Below are 24633 nucleotides of genomic sequence, written 5' to 3' on the forward strand. Positions count from 1 at the left end.
TGAATTATATTTAAATAATTATCAATAGGTAATAGTGTTACCCCCCTATATGATCCCTGGGGGTATATAAATATGCTGTAATAGATAAAATATATATGTGAAGAGGTGATATGAAAGAGTCAAAGTGTTAAGATTAGAATACATTGTGTAGAATGTGCTTAGTCTAAAGTAATAACTATAATTAGAATTTCCCTATAGGTAACAATTTTCTATGGTGTAGGTTATAATGCTTGTAAATGTGAACCAACAACAATGGGGTGTCGAAAAGTCCAGCTCACAAACTACTCATCTAGCCATACATTTGTTCATACCTCTAACCAGACATGTATTAAATATAACAAAGTCTCACATATAAATATGAATAAAAATAAGAAAAAATATTTACACAAATGCTGCAGAGTCTATAACCAGAGTCTATAACACTCACTAATTTATAGTATTTATATATTACTGTTGGTTAGACACCAGCGATATACTTTTGGCCAATAGCAGGATATGGGTTACGGTGGCGCTTGGTCACTGGCTCTTTATTTAGATATGGGCGTAATTATATCGCCCTTAGCAACCACAATACTATAAAGCTACACAGATTTGGGCCGTAGTGATCAGGTGATCATGCGTCATTCCGTATGGATGTCGGAATCACGGCAACAGCAATTGGGCACACCCCCGATCACATGACATTACGTCATGACAACATCATATGTTACAGCTATCAGCCACACTACCGATCACATGACATTATGTCATGACAACACAATACACAGTCCAGAGCGTAACCAATGGGATTGCCGTGCCATACAGCCGAGAGTGTAACCAATGGGATCGCAATGTTGGAACAGGCCCCCGATATAGCCGTAACCCTATTGGTTAGGTATTGGAACTTATGTCAGTCTTCTCACTACAATTATATTACACATAGCGGATGATCGAGATCGGTAACTAACGATCCAATTGCTTTTTTACATATTACTATCAGGGACACATAGGCATATGAATTTGTACGATTTCAAATCTAATCACGATATATGATTAGAACTAATTATTGTTACAACTTCACAACAATGGGGAGTGTTTGGAAAGGAAGGACATGATAGGTCAATTCGGATAAAGGAAGGGGAGGATTCATTTGAATATTAGGTTACTAAGCCCTATATAAAGGGCATTTATGCATACAACATACATACAAGCCTGAGGAAACGGGGTGTTCCCCGAGAAACGCGTCGCTATTTTGTATGGTCCATGGGGAGATAGTTTGTCATCACCCAGCTGTAATCTGTTATACCATTTGGTATTTTTATTGTGTATAATAAAAAGACTGATTTTATACTTTTACATAAGTCTGGTGTTGGTGTTACTATCCCCATAACAGTAACCTAAGGGCACCATAGCCCTCCCTCCTCCTTCCACTGCAGTATTTTGGCCGGTGTTTGACACCCAGGAGACAAGCATTCTTTATCGATTTGGGAGACACACAGCCAGCTGGTTTGCTGTTGAAAACCAGCCTACCTCTACTGGCACAAGAGAGTGCCGCCTCGTTTGTGAGTACCCTTATTCTACTCCTTTACTGGATTTCTGGTTATATTGATCCACACATGTGGCGCCTCTGTTTCTGTTTTTTGTTTTGCATCATAGAATACATCATCCAGTTGGGTGAAGACAGAGAGCAGCCTGTTCAAGTACTGATGGACATTTGAAGAGACTCGCTGGACTTTCCAGATTGGGTTGCATATACCATCTGATTCGTATACATTTTATATTTTTATTTTATATTGTTCATTTCTCACAATTTATTATTTATGTTGGCATACTAGTGTAAAACATTGTCATTTGTATCATTGCCAGCCGTTTCCTACATTTTTATTCACCAATATTTTATTATTATCTACACCAGATCCTAGCGCCTCCTATAGGAGCCCAGTGATAGTATTATCACGGTGACTCCCGTTCAGTCTATCTTTACCTGGTTTAGGTTTGATAGGAGAGCTGCTCCTTCTTATTATTTATATATTTTATATTATTTTTATTTTTCACTACCTGTCAATTATTGAATACATTTTTATAACTGTTGGTTTTATATTTATTTTTATTTTCCTTCATTTCTATCATCTTGTATTAACATGTTGTCTTCCTCAGAGAGAGCTTTAAGGAGACAAAGCACCGCACATGATGATAGCAATACAGGAATCATTGTTGACCCCGCCACCAATGCCAGTATAGAGAGTCTGTTTACTAAGTTGGAAGACCTACTCAAAAATGAGAATAGGCATTGGTGGGACCTAGACTGTTTAAAGAAATATAAAGAAAAGAAACAGATCCCTAGGGGTTTGCGGGTTTTTAAGAATTGCTCTTTTAAGAACAACCCAGATTTCCTTACTAAGTGGTATGGTATTTTGGATGAGTGTTCTTTTAAACTTATTGACCTACTCATCTCCCATAGACAGTCATTGGTAGATGAGGTAGGGTTAGAAATAGACAACATCCAGAAAGAACTAGAAGGGTTCAAGGAGCATCCTGAATACCACAAACTTAACACTCAAACGATCAAATCAGTAGATGAATATCAGACAGAAATCATAACTAATAAGAACAATAAAATTAAAAGAGATGAAGAAGACTATAGTAAAGGGGAAGTTTATACTTACAATAGAAATAAACCCAGTAAAGTTAATGATTGGACCGTGGTTCAACGTCAAAAAAACAAGAATAATCATAACCATCAGTCCCACTATAACTCCCATCGGAATAATAAACACAATCAAAAGAACCCATTCAGTCACCCACGTGAGAACTATCATGGGGATCACAATGGTAACCGTAACACTGATTCCCAGCAATACCATGAGGGTCAGGGAGTCAATCGGAATATAGAACCTCACTATACTAGATTAACCTATGCAGATAGGGACTATAGAGGCACACCACAATATCAGGAATATCACAACCCCAACTATATTCCCATCAATAATAGATTCCAAGCCCTCAGTTCCGTGCAGGAAGAGGTATTTGACCATTCGAGAGAAGTAAGACCCTCCACATCAAAGGCCTCCACCATTCCCTCCACTCCATCGGGGCCTTTTTTAGAGAATTCGAACCTCGCACCCCTATGGAGGCGACCGAATCCTACCACAAACCAAAAGAAAAGACCTTTCCCAAACGGGGAAGGCGAGGGAGAGGGAAAACCAACAAAAAAGAAAAACTCTCAAAACTAAGAAAGGGTATATTTAATCTCTCTTCCCATATACTCTCAGATGATGAGGTGAGAGTTTTGGGAAGAGGCCTTTCGTACTGTCCCCCTAACTCGCATAACATTTTTGAACTTTTTGTGGATTTAAATAAATACACACGCAAATTATCAATTCAGAGATATTTTGCAATAAAGGCTTTGAGAAAACAAAACATAGAGGGCTTACCTATCCTATTAAATTCAGGTCAAACAAGAAATCCCTCTATGGTTATATCATATGATCCTAGCTCACTAATGGAGGAACTCTTTGAAGGAGTAATACATACTTCACTGGCTCCCCCCTCATCCTTTTATCCACCTAAGGAAGAAGTGTCTTATATAGACTTATATCAGCAACTAGTCTTAGAAGATTTTGAATCTATGCCAAAAAGGATTATGGGCAAAAAGAGAACTTGGCCCAACGAAGCTAGAGCCCTTAAAAGTCTGATGGATGACCGAAACCTGGTCATCCGCCAGGCTGACAAGGGCGGGGGCATAGTGCTGCAGAATTATTCTGACTATGTAAAAGAAGCCTGTAGAATTCTAGAGGATACCAATTATTACACTAAACTAAAGTATGATCCAACTACAGAGTATATAAAAATTCTTAACACCTTATTGGAAAAAGGCCTTAACTCACAGATCCTAAATAAAAAAGAGAAAAGATACCTAACCCCTGACCATCCGAGTATACCTTTTTATTACCATCTACCCAAATTGCACAAGAACGAAATAGAGCCTCCTGGCAGGCCCATTATAGCTGGCATGAACAGTATCACCGACAGATTGTCAGAATATATTGACATCTACCTACAGAGGTATGTCATTACCTTACCATCCTATATTAAGGACACTAAAGACCTGCTCAATAAACTTTCTCTTGTGCAATTAGATAAAAATAAGAAGTACCTTTGGCTCACATGTGATGTTGGATCACTTTATTCGAATATATCCCATGATCTGGGGATTAATACAACCTTGCACTATTTGAATAGAGATTTATACATGCCTCTAAACCAAAAAGAATATCTGATTTCACTCATCAATTTTATTCTAAAACACAATTATTTTCAGTTTCTTGATTCCTTTTACCTACAGATCAGGGAAACGGCCATGGGCACCAGATTTGCCCCTAGCTTTGCCAACCTCTTTATGGGTTGTTATGAAGATCACTACATATAATTCGCAATGGAGGGGCAATCTGGTGTTCTATGGCCGTTATATAGATGACCTGATATTTATTTTCGATGGCTTAGAGTCAGAAGCCTTAGATTTTGTATCCCATCTAAATGATAACAATATGGGTATTAGTTTTACCCACAATCTACAAAAAGAAAACATAGAATTTCTGGATGTCATTCTATCCTGGGACCTAGAAGAGAATATATCCACGTCCACTTTTTTTTAAAAAGGTGGATTGTAATAATTTCCTACATTTCTCAAGCAACCATTTAACAAAATGGAAAACTAATATTCCTTTTAGTCAGTTTTGCAGACTGCGAAGAAACTGCAGTACCATTGACCAATATAAACAGCTATCGCAGATCCTGAAATGTAGATTCATTGAAAAAGGATACCCTGCGGAATTAGTCACAAAAGGCTATGAGAAAGCCAAGAATCTACATAGGGAACAATTATTATCCTCTGTCACATCAATAGACAGAGACAAGGAAACCTTTGCCAATAAACAACCTTTGTTTATTACACAATACAACTCTAACCATAAAATCATTAATAAAGTCCTTAAGAAACACTGGCCGATCCTTCTCAAAGACCCTGTACTGAAGAAAACACTTCCACCACAACCTAAATTAGTGTTTAAGAGAGCCCCTACTTACAAACAAAAACTAGCCCCTAGTAAGGTGGTGATGTCAAAAAGGAAAGTTACTGATATCATAGGACCGAGAGATCAGACTCATAATAATCACACTTTTAGCAAAATAGGGACTTTTAGATGTGGGAAGAAACGATGCCACATGTGTAAATATATAACACATGGTCACAGTGACATATTAGTTAACCATACAAAAGAGTTAATACCTATTAAAAACCGACTGTCCTGTGATTCCAACTATGTAATATATGCATTGTCCTGCCAATGTGGGATCCAGTATATAGGTAGGACCTGTAGAAAGGTCAGGACCAGATGGAGTGAACATCTGAGGAACATTGAATCTAGATCGCTGAAACATAGTGTCTCTAGGCATATCTGCAATAGTTATATTCCTGGTAAATGTTCATTCAAAATAACTCCATTGGAAAAAATCCCCCCTAGCAATTCGTACAATAGGTTTTCCAAATTGAGACAAAGGGAAACCTATTGGATTTATAAATTCAATAGTTTATTTCCCATTGGCCTCAACGAGGTTATAGACTCTGCAGCATTTGTGTAAATATTTATTCTTATTTTTATTCATATTTATATGTGAGACTTTGTTATATTTAATACATGTCTGGTTAGAGGTATGAACAAATGTATGGCTAGATGAGTAGTTTGTGAGCTGGACTTTTCGACACCCCATTGTTGTTGGTTCACATTTACAAGCATTATAACCTACACCATAGAAAATTGTTACCTATAGGGAAATTCTAATTATAGTTATTACTTTAGACTAAGCACATTCTACACAATGTATTCTAATCTTAACACTTTGACTCTTTCATATCACCTCTTCACATATATATTTTATCTATTACAGCATATTTATATACCCCCAGGGATCATATAGGGGGGTAACACTATTACCTATTGATAATTATTTAAATATAATTCACTTTTGGATATAGCTTTATAACTTGATTTACACTAATATCCCCAGTACATTGTCATGTCACATCATTTCAATGGGTACTCATGTCACCTAGTACAGATAATTTCATATCACACTCATTATTTTTGATATTTGGAGTACCGTTTACTAGTCAGTGATTACCTACACTATTATTCTCTTTTTATCACATTAATATTTATGAGATGGTTATTAATTTTACATTATACACAACACTATTTATTAGGGCAACACATTGACCTCGGAATACCAACCACTTATTTATAGTGTATCCTGTAGTTCCGGAGTCTAGTTTTATAATCCCACCAATTGATAAGAAAAATTAATTTTATTACTACACTCCTAATCTGTTTTCCATATATATGTTGGATTGTCTGAGATTCATAATTGTCAGTTGTATTACTAGTGTAATACACTCACTAATTTATAGTATTTATATATTACTGTTGGTTAGACACCAGCGATATACTTTTGGCCAATAGCAGGATATGGGTTACGGTGGCGCTTGGTCACTGGCTCTTTATTTAGATATGGGCGTAATTATATCGCCCTTAGCAACCACAATACTATAAAGCTACACAGATTTGGGCCGTAGTGATCAGGTGATCATGCGTCATTCCGTATGGATGTCGGAATCACGGCAACAGCAATTGGGCACACCCCCGATCACATGACATTACGTCATGACAACATCATATGTTACAGCTATCAGCCACACTACCGATCACATGACATTATGTCATGACAACACAATACACAGTCCAGAGCGTAACCAATGGGATTGCCGTGCCATACAGCCGAGAGTGTAACCAATGGGATCGCAATGTTGGAACAGGCCCCCGATATAGCCGTAACCCTATTGGTTAGGTATTGGAACTTATGTCAGTCTTCTCACTACAATTATATTACACATAGCGGATGATCGAGATCGGTAACTAACGATCCAATTGCTTTTTTACATATTACTATCAGGGACACATAGGCATATGAATTTGTACGATTTCAAATCTAATCACGATATATGATTAGAACTAATTATTGTTACAACTTCACAACAATGGGGAGTGTTTGGAAAGGAAGGACATGATAGGTCAATTCGGATAAAGGAAGGGGAGGATTCATTTGAATATTAGGTTACTAAGCCCTATATAAAGGGCATTTATGCATACAACATACATACAAGCCTGAGGAAACGGGGTGTTCCCCGAGAAACGCGTCGCTATTTTGTATGGTCCATGGGGAGATAGTTTGTCATCACCCAGCTGTAATCTGTTATACCATTTGGTATTTTTATTGTGTATAATAAAAAGACTGATTTTATACTTTTACATAAGTCTGGTGTTGGTGTTACTATCCCCATAACAGTAACCTAAGGGCACCATAGCCCTCCCTCCTCCTTCCACTGCAGTATTTTGGCCGGTGTTTGACACCCAGGAGACAAGCATTCTTTATCGATTTGGGAGACACACAGCCAGCTGGTTTGCTGTTGAAAACCAGCCTGCCTCTACTGGCACAAGAGAGTGCCGCCTCGTTTGTGAGTACCCTTATTCTACTCCTTTACTGGATTTCTGGTTATATTGATCCACACATGTGGCGCCTCTGTTTCTGTTTTTTGTTTTGCATCATAGAATACATCATCCAGTTGGGTGAAGACAGAGAGCAGTCTGTTCAAGTACTGATGGACATTTGAAGAGACTCGCTGGACTTTCCAGATTGGGTTGCATATACCATCTGATTCGTATACATTTTATATTTTTATTTTATATTGTTCATTTCTCACAATTTATTATTTATGTTGGCATACTAGTGTAAAACATTGTCATTTGTATCATTGCCAGCCGTTTCCTACATTTTTATTCACCAATATTTTATTATTATCTACACCAGATCCTAGCGCCTCCTATAGGAGCCCAGTGATAGTATTATCACGGTGACTCCCGTTCAGTCTATCTGTCAGGAATACCTGAATATCCCTTCACATGTATATAATTTTTTTTAGAAGACATCCCAAAGTATTGATCTAGGCCCATTTTGGTATATTTCATGCCACCATTTCACCGCCAAATGCGATCAAATAAAAAAAAATGTTCACTTTTTCACAAATTTTTTCACAAACTTTAGGTTTCTCACAGACATTATTTACAAACAACTTGTGCAATTATGGCATAAATGGTTGTAAATGCTTCTCTGGGATCCCCTTTGTTCAGAAATAGCAGACTTATATGGCTTTGGCGTTGCTTTTTGGTAATTAGAAGGCTGCTAAATGCCACTGCGCATCACACATGTATTATGCCCTGCAGTGAAGGGGTTAATTAAGGAGGATGTAGGGAGCGTCTAGGGTTAATTTTAGCTGTAGTGTAGTAGACAGCCCCAAGTATTGATCTAGGCCCATCTTGGTATATTTCATGCTACCATTTCACCACTAAATGCGATCAATTAAAAAAAAACGTAAAATATTTCACAATTTTAGGTTTCTCACTGAAATTATTTACAAACAACTTTTGCAAGTATGGCATAAATGATTGTAAATGCTTCTCTGGGATCTCCTTTGTTTAGAAATAGCAGACATATATGGCTTTGGCATTGCTTTTTGGTAATCCCTCCCAAACAGCTCTCTTCTCTCCCCCATCCCACAATTGTCCCCGCCATCTTAAGTACTGGCAGAAAGTCTGCCAGTACTAAAATAAAAGGTATATTTTTAAAAAAAATATATATAGCATATTTGCATATGCTGCTGTGTAGGATTCCCCCTTAGCCCCCAACCTCCCTGAACCCCCCAAACAGCTCTCTAACCCTCCCCCTCTACCTTACTGGGAGCCATCTTGGGTACTGGCAGCTGTCTGCCAGTACCCAGTTTAGAACAAAAAATGCCTTTTTTTAATATTTTTTTATTTTTTTTCTGTAGTGTAGCTTCCCCCACCACCCCATAGACAAACCACCACCCCCTCCCAGATCCCTTACAATTAACATTGTCTGCTGTCCCCCCGTCCCCCGTCTCCCACTTATCAATCAACTTTTTTCGGTAGTATAGCGGTTCCCACCCGCTCCCTCCCCGTGCACACGCCCGCCGGCCGCTCCCCATGCACGCTCCCGACAACCCCGCCCCCTCTGTCTTCAATCTTCCATCGATGGTCGCCCACCCGCCTCCCACGTCGGCTCCCACCCCCAATGATTGCGGCTCTCTCTGCATCGGATGGGGGGAAAATGTTATTGCAGGATGCCTCGATATCGAGGCATCACTGCAATAACTGTAAAGTGGCTGGAAGCGATGAGGATTGCTTCCAGACTCTTTAATCCCCAAAGTCGTACAGGGTACGTCGCTGGTCTTATGTGCGACGTACCCTGTACGACTCGTGTCGTTAAGGGGTTAAAGGGACAGATTTCTGCTTTGTCTATTTTGCTACACAAACGTCTGGCAGATGTTTCAGATGTTCAATCTTTTTGTCAGGCGCTGACTAGAATCAGGCCTGTGTTTAGACCAATTACTCCTCCTTGGAGTTTGAATTTAGTTCTTAATGTTCTTCAAGGAGTTCCGTTTGAACCTATGCATTCCATAGATATTAAGTTATTATCTTGGAAAGTTTTATTTTTGATTGCTATTTCCTCTGCTCGCAGAGTTTCTGAGCTTTCGGCATTGCAATGTGACTCTCCCTATCTTATTTTCCATGCAAACAAGGTAGTGTTGCGTACCAAACCTGGTTTTCTTCCTAAGGTTGTTTCAAATAACAATATTAATCAGGAATTTGTTGTTCCTTCCTTGTGTCCTAACCCTATTACTAAGAAGGAGCGACTGTTACATAATGTGGACGTTGTCTGTGCCTTGAAGTTTTACTTACAGGCAACTAAGGAGTTTCGTAAATCTTCTTCCCTGTTTGTTGTTTTTTCTGGGAAGCGTAGGGGTCAGAAAGCTACGGCTACCTCTCTTTTTGGCTGAAGAGTATCATTCGCTTTGCATATGAGACTGCTGGACTCCTGAACGAATTACGGCTCATTCCACTAGGGCTGTGGCTTCCTCATGGGCATTTAAACATGATGCTTCTGTGGAACAGATTTGTAAAGCTGCGACTTGGTCTTCTCTTCATACTTTTTCAAAGTTTTACAAATTTGATACTTTTGCCTCGTCCGAGGCTGTTTTTGGGAGGAAAGTTCTTCGAGCAGTGGTGCCTTTCGTTTAGGTTCCCTGTCTTGTCCCTCCCGTTTCATCCATGTCCTATAGCTTTGGTATTGTATCCCACAAGTAAGGATGAAATCCGTGGACTCGTCATATCTTGTAGAAGAAAAGTAAATGTATTCTTACCTGATCAATTTGTTTCTTTTGCGATACTATGAGTCCAGTTTTTATGAGACAGGTCTTTATTTTTTGTTAAACTTCAGTCACCTCTGCTCCTTGGCTTTTCCTTTCTCTTCCTAACTTCGGTCGAATGACTGGGTTGGAAGGGAAGGAGGAGCTATTTATGCAGCTCTGCTGTGGAGCTCTTTGCCTCCTCTTGCTGTCCAGGAGGCGATATCCCACAAGTAAGGATGAAATCCGTGGACTCATCGTATCGTAAAAGAAACAAATTTATCAGGTAAGAATAAATTTCCCTTTTTTTTGTTCAGGACTCTGGACATCACTTTTTTATTGGTGGATGAATTTATCTACCAATCAGCAAGAACAACCCAGGTTGTTCACCAAAAATGGGCCGGCATCTAAACTTACATTCTTGCATTTCAAATAAAGATACCAAAAGAATGAAGAAAATTTGATAACAGGAGTAAATTAGAAAGTTGCTTAAAATTTCATGTTCTGTCTGAATCACGAAAGAAAAAATTTGGGTTGTGTCCCTTTAACTCTTACAACCAGTTGGTTGGCAGTTAAGATCTAGCTGCAATTGATTTTTCCTCTCAGTAGGTCATTGGACTGATGGTTCCATGGACATTATTCCCTTGGCTATTTTCCATAATATAGAGTACACTTGGATCTATTTCAGAGGATAGATCTAGATCAGTCGACAAAAGACTCTACCGTTGTGGTTTCTCAGTAGTATATGTCTCAGGGCGTGTGTTTCTGGAGATATTCCTGGGTAATGCCTACCTGCTTGGCTGGGGGGCAGTTCTGGGACTTGTTAAAGGCACAGAGACTCTGGACTCGTTAGGAGTCAGCTCTCCCCATAAACATCTTGGAGTTGAGAGCGATTTTCAATGCTCTGCTGGCTTAGCCTCAGTTGGCATTAGCGGTTTATCAGGTTACAGTGGGACAACATATTCTCTGTGGCTTACACCAACCACCATGGAGGAACCCGGAATTCCTTAGCCTTGAAAGAAATGGCTCGGATCATTCAGTGGGCGGAGGCTCACTATTGCTGTCTATCTGCCATCTACATCCCAGGGGTGGACAATTGGGAAGCGGATTTCCTGAGCAGACAGACTTTTCATCCCAGGGAGTGGGAACTCCATTCGGAATGTTTTCCAGGTTAACAACCAGATGGCGGTTACTGGAATAGGATCTGATGGTGTCTCGTCAGAATGCCAAGCTCCCAAAGTACGGTTCAAGGTCAAGAGATCCTCGGGCCTTTCTGAAAGATGCTCTGGCAGTTCCTTGGAACCTCAGGTTGGCATATTTGTTTCCTCCATTTGCTCTCCTTCCACAAGTCATTGCTCAGATCAAGCAGGAGAGCGTAGGTGATTCTAATAGCTCCTGCGCGGCCTCGCGGGATCTGGTATGCAGATCTAGTAGAAATGTCGTCTCTTCCTCCGTTGAGACTTCCCCTGAGGAAGGACCTTCTGCTTCAGGGGCCCTTTCTTCATCCAAATCTTGTTTCTCTGAAGCTGACTGCTTGGAGATTAAACGCTTGATTTTAGCTAAGCGTGGGTTTTCCGAGTCTGTCCTTGAGACCATGATTCAGGCTTGTAAGCCTGTCACTAGAAAGATTTACCACAGATATGGTGTAAATATCTTTATTGGTGTGAGTCTAAGGGATATTCTTGGAGTAGGGTCAGGATCCCAAGAATTTTGTCTTTTCACTAGGAAGGCCTGGAGAAGGGTTTGTCTGTCAGTACCCTGAAGGGACAGATCTCAGCATTATCTATTTTGCTACACAAGGGTCTGTCGGACATGCCAGATGTGCAATCCTTTTGTCAGGCCTTGGTCAGAATCAGGCCTGTGTTTAAATCTGTTGCTCCACCTTGGAGCCTTAAAGGAACAGTCTAGGCCAAAATAAACTTTCATGATTCAGATAGGGCATGTAATTCTAAATAATTTTCCAATTTACTTTTATCACAAATTTTGCTTTGTTCTCTTGGTATTCTTAGTTGAAAGCTTAACCTAGGAGGTTCATATGCTAATTTCGTAGACCTTGAAAGCCACCTCTTTTCAGAATGCATTTTAACAGTTTTTCAACACTAGATGGTGTTAGTTCATGTGTTTCATATAGATAACACTGTGCTTGTGCACGTGAAGTTTGTGCTTGTGCACGTGAAGTTATCTGGGAGCAGGCACTGATTGGCTAAACTGCAAGTCTGTCAAAAGAACTGAAATAAAGGGGCAGTTTGCAGAGGCTTAAATACAAGATAATCACAGAGGTTTAAAAAGTATATTAATATAACTGTGTTGGTTATGCAAAATTGGGGAATGTGTAATAAAGGGAATATCTATCTTTTAAAACAATAAAAATGCTGGTGTAGACTGTCCCTTTAACCTTGTTCTTAAAGTTTTGCAACAGGCTCCGTTTGAGCCGATGCATTCCATAGATATTAGTTATTATCTTGGAAGGTTTTGTTTCTAACTGCTATCTCTTCTGCTCGAAGGGTTTCTGAACTCTCAGCTTTGCAATGTGACTCTCCTTATCTCATATTTCATGCAGATAAGATAGTTCTTCATACCTTCCTAAGGTTGTTTCGGAAAGATATATTAATCAGGAAATTGTTGTTTCTTCTCTTTGTCCAAATCCTTCTTCTCATAAGGAACGGTTGTTACACAACCTTGATGTTGTGCGGGCTCTTAAATTTTATTTGCAGGCGACTAAGGATTTTCGACAGTCTTCAATGTTTGTGTGTTTTTCTGGAAAACACAAGGGTCAGAAAGCTACTGCCACTTCTCTTTCTCTTTGGTTGAGAAGTATTATTCTTTTGGCATGTGAGACTTCTGGACAGCAGTCCCCTGAGAGGATCACAGCTCATTCCACTAGGGCTGTTACTTCTTCTTGGGACTTCAAGAATGAGGCCTCTGTAGAACAGATTGGCAAGGCTGCAACTTGGTCTTCCTTGGACACTTTTTAGAAATGTTATAAATTTGATACTTTTGCCTCGGCTTAGGTTTCTTTTGGGAGAAAGGTGCTTTGAGCGGTGATGCCTTCTGTTTAGGTTCTTTGTCTTGTCCCTCCCTAATCATCGGTGTCCTCTAGCTTGGGTATTAATTCCCAACAGTAATGGATGATTCCGTGGACTCACCATATCTTAAGAAAGAAAACAAAATGTATGCTTACCTGATAAATGTATTCATTTATAGACACGGTGAGTCCACGGCCCAACCTTAATTTGAGACAGGTTTTTTATCTAAACCTCAGGTCCCTCTACACCTTGTGTTATTTCCTTTCTCTTCTTTTCCTTCAGTCAAATGACTGGGGTTTGTGGGAAGGGAAGTGATACTTAACAGCTTCGCTGTGTTGCTCATTGCCGCCTCCTGCTGGCCAGGAGTAATATTCCCAACAGTTTTTGATGATTCCGTGTCTAGAAAGAAATACATTTATCAGGTAAGCATGCATTTTGTTTTTTATTTATTTTAATTTTTTCCTCTTCGGAGGCAGCTTTTGGCAGAAAAGTCCTTTAGTTCGCAGTCTCTAGCAAATTAGAACTACCTTAACTATTTTGTCCTGTCGATATTGTTGTGGAGTCCACAGCTTGGGTATTAGATCCCACATGTCAAGGCTCATGGACGCTTACCACTTTGTGAAAGAAATTGTTTGCTTTCTGATAAATTCCTTCCTTTTATGGTGGTCAGGTTTTTTTTTCTTTGTCTGCATTTTTTAATTTGCCTCGTTTTCCTCTGCTTTTTCTTTGCTGCCTTTCTGTTATTCCTTTCTCCTTTTCTTGGTTATACAGTGGGACCTCGGTTTACGAATTTAATGCGTTCTCCGGGACGTTTCGTATTGCGAAAAATTCGTAAATCAAAACACGGTTTCCCATAGGAATGCATTGAAAACCAATTAATGCGTTCCGGAGGTGAGAAAAAAGTCAAATAAAGTATTTTATCTGTTCAAAACACTTTATAAAGTGCACTTTAAAGGCATAAATACTGTACAGGGACATGATTAATCAAGCAATAACATTTCAAACATCCAACTTTATGTTTTAAAACATCACACATCAACTTTTAAAACATGGCAGACTGTTGGTAACATGGTACAGTACACTTTAACTGTACATAAATAACACGTCAACAGGGAAAACATGGAAAATAGCAAAACAATTTCAACACTGTTTGGAAGATAAGGAGGACGAGGGCAATTGGGCAGCACTAACACAAGCAGGTTCTGCAAAACACACAGTAAAAGGCATGCACAGCACATGAGCTGTAACAGGCATGCACAGCACATGAGCTGTAACAGGCATGCACAGCACATGAGCTGGCATGGAAAACAACACCACATTGCAAAACACACACAGTACAGTACTGTAACAGGCATGCACAGCACATGAGCTGTAACAGGCATGCACAGCACATGAGCTGGCATGGAAACCACAGTAAAAGCCATGCACAGCAGATGAGCTGTAACAGGCATGCACAGCACATGAGCTGGCATGGAAAACAACCCCACATTGCAAAACACACAGTACAGTACTGTAACAGGCATGCACAGCACATGAGCTGTAACAGGCATGCACAGCACATGAGCTGTAACAGGCATGCACAGCACATGAGCTGGCATGGAAATCACCCCCAGAATGCAGAACACACAGTAAAAGGCATGCAAACAACCAAGCTCAGCTCCCTACCTTTCCACTTCTTGAGATGCACCAAAAAGGCTCCAAAACCTGCTGCAAAAGGCTCCAAAACCTGCTACAAATGGCTCCAAAAGGCTCCACAACTTGCTGCAAATGGCTCCAAAAGGCTCAACAACTTGCTGCAAATGGCTCCAAAAGGCTCAACAACTTGCTGCAAATGGCTCCAAAACCTCTCCAACACCTCCACACTACACACTCACGTGCTACCCACACTTCAGTATGCAGGGGGCGGAGCTATAAACCGGGACACTTGTTTCGTATTGCGAAAAAAAATCGTAAACCAACGCATTTTTTTTAAGAATTTTCATTCGTAAACCGAATTTTTTGTTTACCGAGGCGTTCGTTATCCGAGGTCCCACTGTACTTTAGACTGAGATTTGCAGGGAGGTGTGAGGGATTAAAAGCTCTTTGGTGTTTGGGGTTTGCTTCCTCCTAGTGGCCAGGAATTTAATTCCACACATCAAGGCACTTGGACTCTCACCACCATGAAAGAAAGGACTATATCAGGTAAGCATAAATTGTTTTTAAACATCTCCCACATAAAGATACAATATTTTATACCTAAATGTTTTCTTCACATGGGATAACTTTGTTGATTTTGATAGAATGTAATTTTAAGACTAGAGACCCTGCACTACCATGTGTTTAACCCCCGCAAAGAAGTTACAGAACACTGCTAGTAATCAGCTAAGTCATGGAACTAGCTCTTCTGATCAGCGGCAGTTACTGCTCTGTGGTTCCCGATCGGGACTAGTACTTTATGTTTAACCCTTTTGCTGCATTAAACACACAGTGCAGAGCATGTATTTTGGCTATTTGTTGTATAGAACCTTGCATATGTTTCAAATAAGTTTATCTTAAACCTTTTTTTTTTTTTTTTTTTGCTGAAAAAGTAAAACATCAAAGAGGGCATTATTTATATGAATATTTAAATTTATTCTTTTATACTGCATGCTGATTTGACAACTAAATCATATTTTAATTGATTAACATTGCAGAACTCTCTGGGGTGCTTCATCAGTGTCACATCCTTGCTTCAGAAATGGTGCATTTCATTCATCAGATGCAGTATTACATCACATTTGAGGTACAATTTTTATCAATAAAGTTTATCATTTGTCGGTGCAAGTTCTCCTTCTTCAAGCATAATCTACATATACTCATTGATAAATATGTGCCGTTGTATTTTTTAGGTGCTTGAGTGTTCCTGGGATGAACTCTGGAATAAAGTTCAGCAAGCGCAGGACCTCGATCACATCATTGCAGCTCATGAGGTTTTCCTAGACACTATAATTTCTCGCTGTCTTCTGGATACAGAGTCACGGGTATTTATTTATTTATTTGAATGTATGTATTATCATACCGTAAACCTTTGTGGTTTATGGAGTTAAGAACAAATGTTGAAGAATTGTAAGGTGACTTATATAATATGTTAATTTAGTTTAACTGCAGATATTAAGAAAAGCCCTTACATTTAAGACAACTAACATTATATAATACATTATTTGAATTACCTTAAATAAATAGTTGCTATGTCCCGGTAAAATCTATATAAGAATAGTTCAGTGTAACATCTCACTACACAAAATTATAGAGGTAAATATATCTTTTTTTTTTCCCAAGAGAACATATGTAAGATTTACATTTCTTTCATCAGATGGTAAAAGTCCATGAGTCATCAAGTTTGTGAAATTCTCCTCCTGACCACTAGGAGTAGGCAAAATGTTACCCCAAAACAGCAGAGCTTTAAATCCCTTTCATCTCCCGTGATCTTCTGTTATTTCTTTCATACAGATGGCGAGAGTCCATGACCTGTTACGTATGGGATATACTTTCCTACCAGGAGGAGGCAAAGTTTCCCAAACTCCAAAAGCCTATAAAACCCCTCCCACCTCACTCATACCTTAGTTTTTATTTTGCCTCCGTTGGAGGTGGTTGAATTAAGATGATTTGGTTGATTTCTTCAGTGATAGGCACTTCAGAGCATATTGAAGCCCAGTTCCCCTCAGAGTACAGTGCTTGTCAGAGGGATGTGATTGGAGAACAGCTTCATGATACAATGTTTTCGCCACATGGTAAATACTTCATAGGCTCTCTTTGAATTCAGTTGCTGGGACTTGTCTTCTGCCTCCCTTTACAGATCAACGTTATACTCCTATTCCATTACGTCTGCTGATATGTTTCAGTACTGGTTTGGCTGTCTGCTACTAAGTGGACAAGTGTCTATGGGTAAGTATATTTTGTATTTTTTAAATAGGCCCTCACAGCTATGTTTATGGGCACTCTTGATATTTAAAAGTTTAGCTATATGTGTATATATGACCCTGGGACAGATACTTACTATTCCCCATGCTTGTTTCTTTCATGTAATTGGCAAGAGTCCATGAGCTAGTGACATATGGGATATACATTCCTACCAGGAGGGGCAAAGTTTCCCAAACCCCAAAATGCCTATAAATACACCCTCACCACACCCACAATTCAGTTTTACAAACTTTGCCTCCTATGGAGGTGGTGAAGTAAGTTTGTGCTAAGATTTCTACGTTGATATGCGCTTCTCAGCATTGTTGAAGCACGATTCCTCTCAGAGTACAACGAATGTCAGAGGGACGTGAAGGGAGTATCACTTATTTGAATACGATGATTTCCCTAACGGGGGTCTATTTCATAGGTTCTCTGTTATCGATCGTAGAGATTCATCTCCTACCTCCCTTTTCAGATCGACGATATACTCTCAATTTACCATTACCTCTACTAATAACTGTTTTAGTACTGGTTTGGCTATCTGCTATATGTGGATGGGTGTCTTTTGGTAAGTATGTTTTTTATTAAGACACCTCAGCTATGGTTTGGCACTTTATGCATTTATATAAAGTTCTAAATATATGTATTGTACTTATATTTGCCATGAGTCAGGTTCATGTATTTCCTTCAGCAGACTGTCAGTTTCATATTTGGGGAATTTAAACATTTTAAGAAATGTATTTCTTACCTGGGATTTAGTCTTTTTTTCAATTGACTACTTCTTGCTATTGTGGGTATTAGGTCCACGGGTGCGTCAAATGCTAAACTTTATTGCGTCATTCTTGGCGCGAAAATATTTTTGGCGCGAAAAAAATACGTTTATGGTGCAACTTCGTCATTTCCAGCGTCATACGTGACGCCGAGACCTTTCACACGGCGCCGTCATTAGTGACGTGAGTGTGTCATTTCCGGGTTATTTTTGGCGCCAAAAAAGTTTACGTTACATTGTGCGTCATACTTGGCGCCAAATTTTTTTCATTATTTCAATACCCCATTGATGTTTGCCTCTTGCTTTTTTTCTCTATCAGAGGCCTATTCTTTTGCATTTTTTCCCATTCCTGAAACTGTCATATAAGGAAATAGATAATTTTGCTTTATATGTTGTTTTCTTTCATGTAATTAACAAGAGTCCATGAGCTAGTGACGTATGGGATATGCATTCCTACCAGGAGGGGCAAAGTTTCCCAAACCTCAAAATGCCTATAAATACACCCCTCACCACACCCACAATTCAGTTTTACAAACTTTGCCTCCCATGGAGGTGGTGAAGTAAGTTTGTGCTAGATTCTACGTTGATATGTGCTTCGCAGCAGGCTGAAGCCCGGTTTTCCTCTCAGAGTGCAGTGAATGTCAGAGGGATGTGAAGAGAGTATTGCCTATTTGAATACAATGGTCTTCCTCTAGGGGATCTATTTCATAGGTTCTTTGTTATCGGTCGTAGAGATTTCTTCTCCTACCTCCCTTTTCAGATCGACGATATACTCTTATATACCATTACCTCTACTGATTCTCGTTTCAGTGCTGGTTTGGCTATCTACTATATGTAGATGAGTGTCTTGGGGTAAGTAAGTCTTATTTTATTTATGACACTCTAAGCTATGGTTGGGCACTTTATATGTAAAGTTCTAAATATATGTGTTTAAAGTTATATTTGCAATGATTCAGGATAATCAGTATTCCTTCATTCAGACTGTCAGTTTCATTATTTGGGATAATGCATATGAATAAATATTTTTTTTTTCTTTTTCTTCTTACCTTGAAAATTTTCAATTGACTTTTTTCCCTGCGGGCTGTTAGGCTCGCGGGGGCAGAAAATGCTTCAATTTATTGCGTCATTCTTGGCGCAAACATTTTTGGCGCAAAATTTTGTCATTTCTGTTGCCGTAGGTGACGCCGGAAGTTTATTCGTAGTTACGTCATTTTTTGACGCATGTGTGTTTCAGACGTTTTTATGCGCCAAAAAATGTGGGCGTCGTTTTCGGCATCAGAGGATGTGGCGTCATACTTGGCGCCAAAAAATGTGGGCGTCATACTTGTTCCACTTTTTCTCACATTATTTAAGTCTCTTTTTTTTTGTTGCTTCTGGTTGCTAGAGGCTTGTTTATTTTGCATTTTTTCCCATTCCTGAAACTGTCATTTAAGGAATTTGATAATTTTGCTTTATGTTGTTTTTTTCTATTACATATTGCAAGATGTCACAACCTGACTCTGGATCAGAATCTACTTCTGGGAAGACGCTGCCTGATGTTGGTTCTACCAAAGTTAAGTGCATTTGTTGTAAACTTTTGGTAGTTGTTCCTCCGGCTGTAGTTTGTGTTAGTTGTCATGATAAACTTTCTAACGCAGATAGTGTCTCCATTAGTAATAATCCTTTACCTTTTGTTTTTCCTTCAACATCTAAAGTTCAGGATGTCCCTGTAAATGTAAAAGAATTTGTTTCTAATTCTATTAGGAAGGCTCTGTTTGTTATTCCTCCTTCCTGTAAACGTAAAAGGTCTTTTAAAACTTCTCATATTTCAGATGAATTTTTAAGTGACTGCCATCATTCTGACTTATCTGTTTCTGATGAGGATCTATCTGGTTCAGAATATTCTGCCTCAGATATTGACACTGATAAATCTTCATATTTATTTAAGATGGAGTTTATTCGTTCTTTACTTAAAGAAGTGTTGATTGCATTAGATATGGAGGATTAAATTCGGTTTTTAAACCTCATGTAGTTATTCCAGAGGTTTTTCCAGTTCCTGATGCTATGTTAGAAGTAATTTCTAAGGAATGGAATAGTCTGGGTACTTAATTTACTCCTTCTCCAAGGTTTAAGAAATTATACCCTGTGCCATCTGATAGATTAGAGTTTTGGGAAAAAATCCCTAAAGTTGACAGGGCTATCTCTACTCTTGCTAAACGTACTACTATTCTTACGGCGGATAGTACTTCTTTTAAGGATCCTTTAGATAGGAAGCTTGAATCCTTTCTAAGGAGAGCTTATTTATGTTCAGGTAATCTTCTTAGACCTGCTATTTATTTGGCTGACGTTGCTGCAGCTTCCACTTTCTGGTTGGAGGTTTTAGCCAACAAGTGTCAGACCATAATGCTTATAGCATTGTTAAACTTCTTCAACATGCTAATAACTTTGTTTGTGATGCCATATTTGATATCATTAGGATTGATGTCAGGTATATGTCTTTAGCTATTTTAGCTAGAAGAGCTTTATGGCTTAAATCTTGGAATGCAGATATGACTTCTAAGTCAACATTGCTTTCTCTTTCTTTCCAAGGTAATACATTATTTGGTTCACAGTTGGATTCAATAATTTCAACTGTTACTGGGGGGGAAGGGAACCTTTTTGCCTAAGGACAAAAAATCTAAAGGTAAATATAGGGCTGCTAATCGTTTTCGTTCCTTTCGTCAGAATAAGGAACAGAAGCCTGACCCTTCCTCTAAAGGAACGGTTTCCGTTTGGAAACCTTCTCCAGTCTGGAATAAATCCAAGCCTTTTAGAAAGTCAAAACCAGCTCCCAAATCCGCATGAAGGTGCGGCCCTCATTCCAGCGCAGCTGGTAGGGGGCAGGTTACGATTTTTCAAAGATATTTGGATCAATTCGATTCACAGTCTTTGGATTCAGAACATTGTTTCACAGGGTACAGAATAGGTTTCAAGGTAAGGCCGCCTGTGAGAAGATTTTTTCTCTCACGCATTCCAGCAAACCCAGTGAAGGCTCAGGCGTTTCTGAAATGTGTTTCAGACCTAGAGTTGGCTGGGGTTTTACTCAAATCTATTCATTGTACCAAAGAAGGAGAATTCCTTCAGACCAGTTCTGGATCTAAACATTTTGAATAGTTATGTCAGAATACCAACATTCAAAATGGTGACTATAAGGTCTATTCTGCCTTTTGTTCAGCAAGGGCATTATATGTCTACAATAGACTTACAGGATGCATATCTTCATATTCCAATTCATCCAGATCACTATCAGTTCCTAAGATTCTCTTTTCTAGACAAGCATTACCAGTTTGTTGCCCTTCCGTTTGGCCTAGCAACAGCTCCAAGGATCTTTTCAAAGGTTCTCGGTGCCCTTCTCTCTGTAATCAGAGAACAGGGTATTGCGGTATTTCCTTATTTGGACGATATCTTGGTACTTGCTCAGTCTTTACATTCTGCAGAATCTCATACGAATCAACTTGTGTTGTTTCTTCAAAGACATGGTTGGAGGATCAATTTACCAAAGAGTTCCTTGATTCCTCAGACAAATGTAACCTTTTTGGGTTTTCAAATAGATTCAGTGTCCATGACTTTGTCTCTAACAGAAAAGAGACGTCTGAAGTTGGTTTCAGCTTGTCGAAACCTTCAGTCTCAATCGTTCCCTTCGGTAGCTTTGTGCATGGAAATTCTAGGTCTCATAACTGCTGCATCGGACGCGATCCCTTTTGCTCGTTTTCACATGAGACCTCTCCAGCTTTGTATGCTGAACCAGTGGTGCAGGGATTATACAAAGATATCACAATTACTATCCTTAAATCCCAATGTTCGATCTTCTCTGACTTGGTGGTTGAATCACCATCGTCAAATTCAAGGGACCTCTTTTGTTCGTCCAACCTGGACTGTGATCTCAACAGATGCGAGTCTTTTAGGTTGGGGAGCTGTATGGGGATCTCTGACAGCGCAGGGGGTCTGGGAATTTCAGTAGGCGAAATTACCAATCAACATTTTGGAACTCCGTACGATTTTCAGAGCTCTTCAGTTCTGGCCTCTTCTGAAGAGAGAATCGTTTATTTGTTTTCAGACAGACAATGTCACAACCGTGGCGTATGTCAATCATCAAGGTGGGACTCACAGTCCTCAGGCTATGAAAGAAGTATCTTGGATACTTGTATGGGCGGAATCCAGCTCCTGTCTAATTTCTGCGGTTCACAACCCAGGTATAGACAATTGGGAAGCGGATTATCTCAGTCGCCAGACGTTACATCCGGGCGAATGGTCTCTTCACCCAGAGGTATTTCTTCAGATTGTTCAAATCTGGGGGCTTCCAGAAATAGATCTGATGGCCTCTCATCTAAACAGGAAACTTCCCAGGTATCTGTCCAGATCCAGGGATCCTCAGGCGGAAGCAGTGGACGCGTTATCGCTTCCTTGGAATTATCAACCTGCTTATATCTTTCCGCCTCTAGTTCTTCTTCCAAAAGTTATTTCCAAAATTCTAATAGAACGTTAGTTTGTATTGCTGGTGGCTCCAGCATGGCCTCACAGGTTTTGGTATGCGGATCTCGTTCGGATGGCAAGTTGCTAACCTTGGACACTTCCGGTAAGGCCAGACCTTCTATCTCAAGGCCCATTTTTCCATCAGGATCTCAAATCATTAAATTTGAAGGTATGTAGATTGAACGCTTGATTCTTAGTCATAGAGGTTTCTCTGACTCAGTGATTAATACTATGTTACAGGCTCGTAAATCTGTGTCTAGAAAAATTTATTACCGAGTCTGGAAGACTTACATTTCTTGGTGTTCTTCTCACAAATTCTCTGGGCATTCTTTTAGAATTCCTAGAATTTTACAGTTTCTTCAGGATGGTTTGGATAAGGGTTTGTCTGCAAGCTCCTTGAAAGGTCAAATCTCTGCTCTTTCTGTTCTTTTTCACAGAAAGATTGCTACTCATCCTGATATTCATTGTTTTGTACAGGCTTTGGTTCGCATCAAGCCTGTGTCATTAAGTCAATCTCTCCTCCTTGGAGTCTTAATTTGGTTCTGAGGGCTTTACAGGCTCCTCCATTTGAACCTATGTATTCTCTGGGTATTAAATTACTTTCTTGGAAAGTGTTGTTCCTTTTGGCCATCTCTTCTGCTAGAAGAGTTTCTGAGTTATCTGCTCTTTCTTGTGAATCTCCTTTTCTGATTTTTCATCAGGATAAGGCGGTGTTGCGGTCTTAATTTAAATTTTTACCTAAGGTTGTGAATTCTAACAACATTAGTAGAGAAATTGTTGTCCCTTCATTGTGTCCTAATCCTAAGAATTCTCTGGAGAGATCTTTACATTCTTTGGATGTAGTAAGAGCTTTGAAATATTATGTTGAAGCTACTAAAGATTTTAGAAAGACTTCTAGTCTATTTGTTATCTTTTCTGGTTCCAGGAAAGGTCAGAAGGCTTCTACCATTTCTTTGGCGTCTTGGTTAAAGTCTTTGATTCATCATGCTTATGTCGAGTCGGGTAAGTCCCCGCCTCAAAGGATTACGGCTCATTCAACTAGGTCAGTTTCTACTTCCTGGGCTTTTAGGAATGAAGCTTCTGTTGATCAGATTTGCAAAGCAGCAACTTGGTCTTCTTTGCATACTATTACTAAATTCTACCATTTTGATGTTTTTTCTTCTTCTGAAGCAGTTTTTGGTAGAAAAGTACTTCAGGCAACTGTTTCAGTTTGATTCTTCTGCTTATAATTTCAGTTTTTTTAATTATAAGATTAAAACTTTTTGATTTGGGATGTGGATTATTTTTTCAGCGGAATTGGCTGTCTTTATTTTATCCCTCCCTCTCTAGTGACTCTTGCGTGGAAGTTCCACATCTTGGGTATCTGCTATCCCATACGTCACTAGCTCATGGACTCTTGCTAATTACATGAAAGAAAACATAATTTATGTAAGAACTTACCTGATAAATTCATTTCTTTCATATTAGCAAGAGTCCATGAGGCCCACCCTTTTTGTGGTGGTTATGATATTTTTGTATAAAGCACAATTATTCCAATTCCTTATTTTTGATGCTTTCGCTCCTTTCTTATCACCCCACTTCTTGGCTATTCGTTAAACTGAATTGTGGGTGTGGTGAGGGGTGTATTTATAGGCATTTTGAGGTTTGGGAAACTTTGCCCCTCCTGGTAGGAATGTATATCCCATACGTCACTAGCTCATGGACTCTTGCTAATATGAAAGAAATGAATTTATCAGGTAAGTTCTTACATAAATTATGTTTTTTTCATGTAATTAGCAAGAGTCCCTGAGCTAGTGACGTATGGGATATACATTCCTACCAGGAGGGGCAAAGTTTCCCAAACCTCAAAATGCCTATAAATACACCCCTCACCACACCCACAATTCAGTTTTACAAACTTTGCCTCCCTTGGAGGTGGTGAAGTAAGTTTGTGCTTAAGATTCTTCGTTGATATGCGCTTCGCAACAGGTTGAAGCCCGGTTTTCCTCTCAGAGTGCATTTAATGTCAGAGGGATGTGAAGAGAGTATTGCCTATTTGAATACAATGGTCTACCTCTAGGGGATCTATTTCATAGGTTCTCTGTTATCGGTCGTAGAGATTTCTTCTCCTTCTTCCCTTTTCAGATCGACGA

The 24633-nt window shown here is 39.3% G+C and overlaps 1 protein-coding gene across 1 annotated transcript in view; it reads left to right on the top strand.

Annotated features, from left to right (window-relative positions):
• TUBGCP3 (tubulin gamma complex associated protein 3) overlaps window positions 1-24633 on the top strand; it is a 932421-nt gene that overhangs the window by 814213 nt on the left and 93575 nt on the right. Inside the window, exons 15-16 of the mRNA XM_053705469.1 lie at window positions 15996-16084; window positions 16191-16322. Coding sequence (XP_053561444.1) covers window positions 15996-16084; window positions 16191-16322 — 221 coding nt within the window. The remainder of the gene's footprint in view (window positions 1-15995; window positions 16085-16190; window positions 16323-24633) is intronic.

The sequence above is a fragment of the Bombina bombina genome, chromosome 3, assembly GCF_027579735.1.
Source record: "Bombina bombina isolate aBomBom1 chromosome 3, aBomBom1.pri, whole genome shotgun sequence".
Taxonomy (NCBI): domain Eukaryota; kingdom Metazoa; phylum Chordata; class Amphibia; order Anura; family Bombinatoridae; genus Bombina; species Bombina bombina.